General features: G+C 57.3%; 1 protein-coding gene across 1 annotated transcript in view; it reads right to left on the bottom strand.

Annotated features, from left to right (window-relative positions):
- Nucleotides 1-346: 346 nt before the first annotated feature.
- Nucleotides 347-1,086, bottom strand: part of LOC125957355 (uncharacterized) — a 1,015-nt gene continuing 275 nt past the window's right edge. The window contains exons 1-2 of the mRNA XM_049690006.1: nt 741-1,086; nt 347-638 (exon numbers count right to left, since the gene is read on the bottom strand). The exon at nt 741-1,086 is cut by the window's right edge and continues 275 nt beyond it. Of these exons, the coding sequence (XP_049545963.1) occupies nt 394-638; nt 741-1,071 (576 nt within the window). The 5' untranslated portion in view covers nt 1,072-1,086 and the 3' untranslated portion in view covers nt 347-393. The remainder of the gene's footprint in view (nt 639-740) is intronic.

The following is a 1,086-nucleotide window of genomic DNA, read 5'->3' as shown; positions in this document are numbered from 1 at the left end:
ACACACACACACACTAGCGAGCAATCTACAACCCTTATGTTTTATGTATGATCACACACACACCACACACTCACACACATATCCAGGAACAACCCCCGGGTTGTTGGCCACTCGTTCTTCCGCTGTAACCGTGGCCATCATGTAACACGTTGGGCTTATTGCTAAGGAGAACGCTCGAGCACACTACTAGCATACGTGTGTCACAATGGGCTCGATGGAAGCAGCGGTGGTGGTAGTGGTGGCCAGCCTTTCGCGATTTGTTGCCTGCTTTACAATTCCGTTCCGCAAAAACACACTTTCACGCGCCATCGAGAAGAGGAGGAAGAAGAAGAAGGGCGCGGAATGGTAACACTTAAGAACGGGACTTTATTATCAAAACCTGTGTGCCGCACGTCACACCGAACTGTCACACGCCACGGCACCGGCCCTCGTGCCCACACTCAGCCCACCGAACACACCGACCAGACCGCCGACGATACCACCGACGATGGCACCGGGACCGGTGAAGATGCTACCGATGCCGGCACCGACGAAGGCTCCGGTTAGGGCGCCTCCACCGGCCACACCACCGATCGCCATCAGCAAACAGTTGTCCTCGGGTTTATCGTTGCCCTTCAGCCATTGCCACACCGTTGTACCTGTGTGTGTGTGTGTGCGCCAGGGAAAGAGAGAAGCGAGAGGGGGCCAAATGAGACCAACTATGACGATCCGAGGTGGAGGTGCTCCCGGTGGTCACTTACTGGAATCACTGCTGGCCGGAGTACGCCGTTTCGGTCGAGCTGCAGTCTCACAGCCCGGTTCGGGATCGGGATCGGCATCTTTCTGTCCATTACCGGTGCTGTCCTCTGGTTCTGCTGCTGCTGCTGGTGGTGCTGGTGGTTGCGTTGCAATGACCTCAACTGGCGGCCGATGAAGCACGTAACCGATGATTGGTGCGAGCTCCTCGGCGGACACCGGCGGGCTCTTCACCTTCCGGGGTACCGGTGTGGCCGACACCGGGACCACCACTGACACCAACGGTGGTGTAAGCAGCAGCAACCACACTAACAACCTACCGTGAACGCACATCATCCTTCGGCTGCGTCA

Source organism: Anopheles darlingi, chromosome 3 (genome assembly GCF_943734745.1).
Source record: "Anopheles darlingi chromosome 3, idAnoDarlMG_H_01, whole genome shotgun sequence".
NCBI classification, from domain to species: Eukaryota; Metazoa; Arthropoda; class Insecta; order Diptera; family Culicidae; genus Anopheles; species Anopheles darlingi.
The sequence above is the reverse complement of the archived record's forward strand: the minus strand, read 5'-3'. Positions and strand labels throughout refer to the sequence as shown.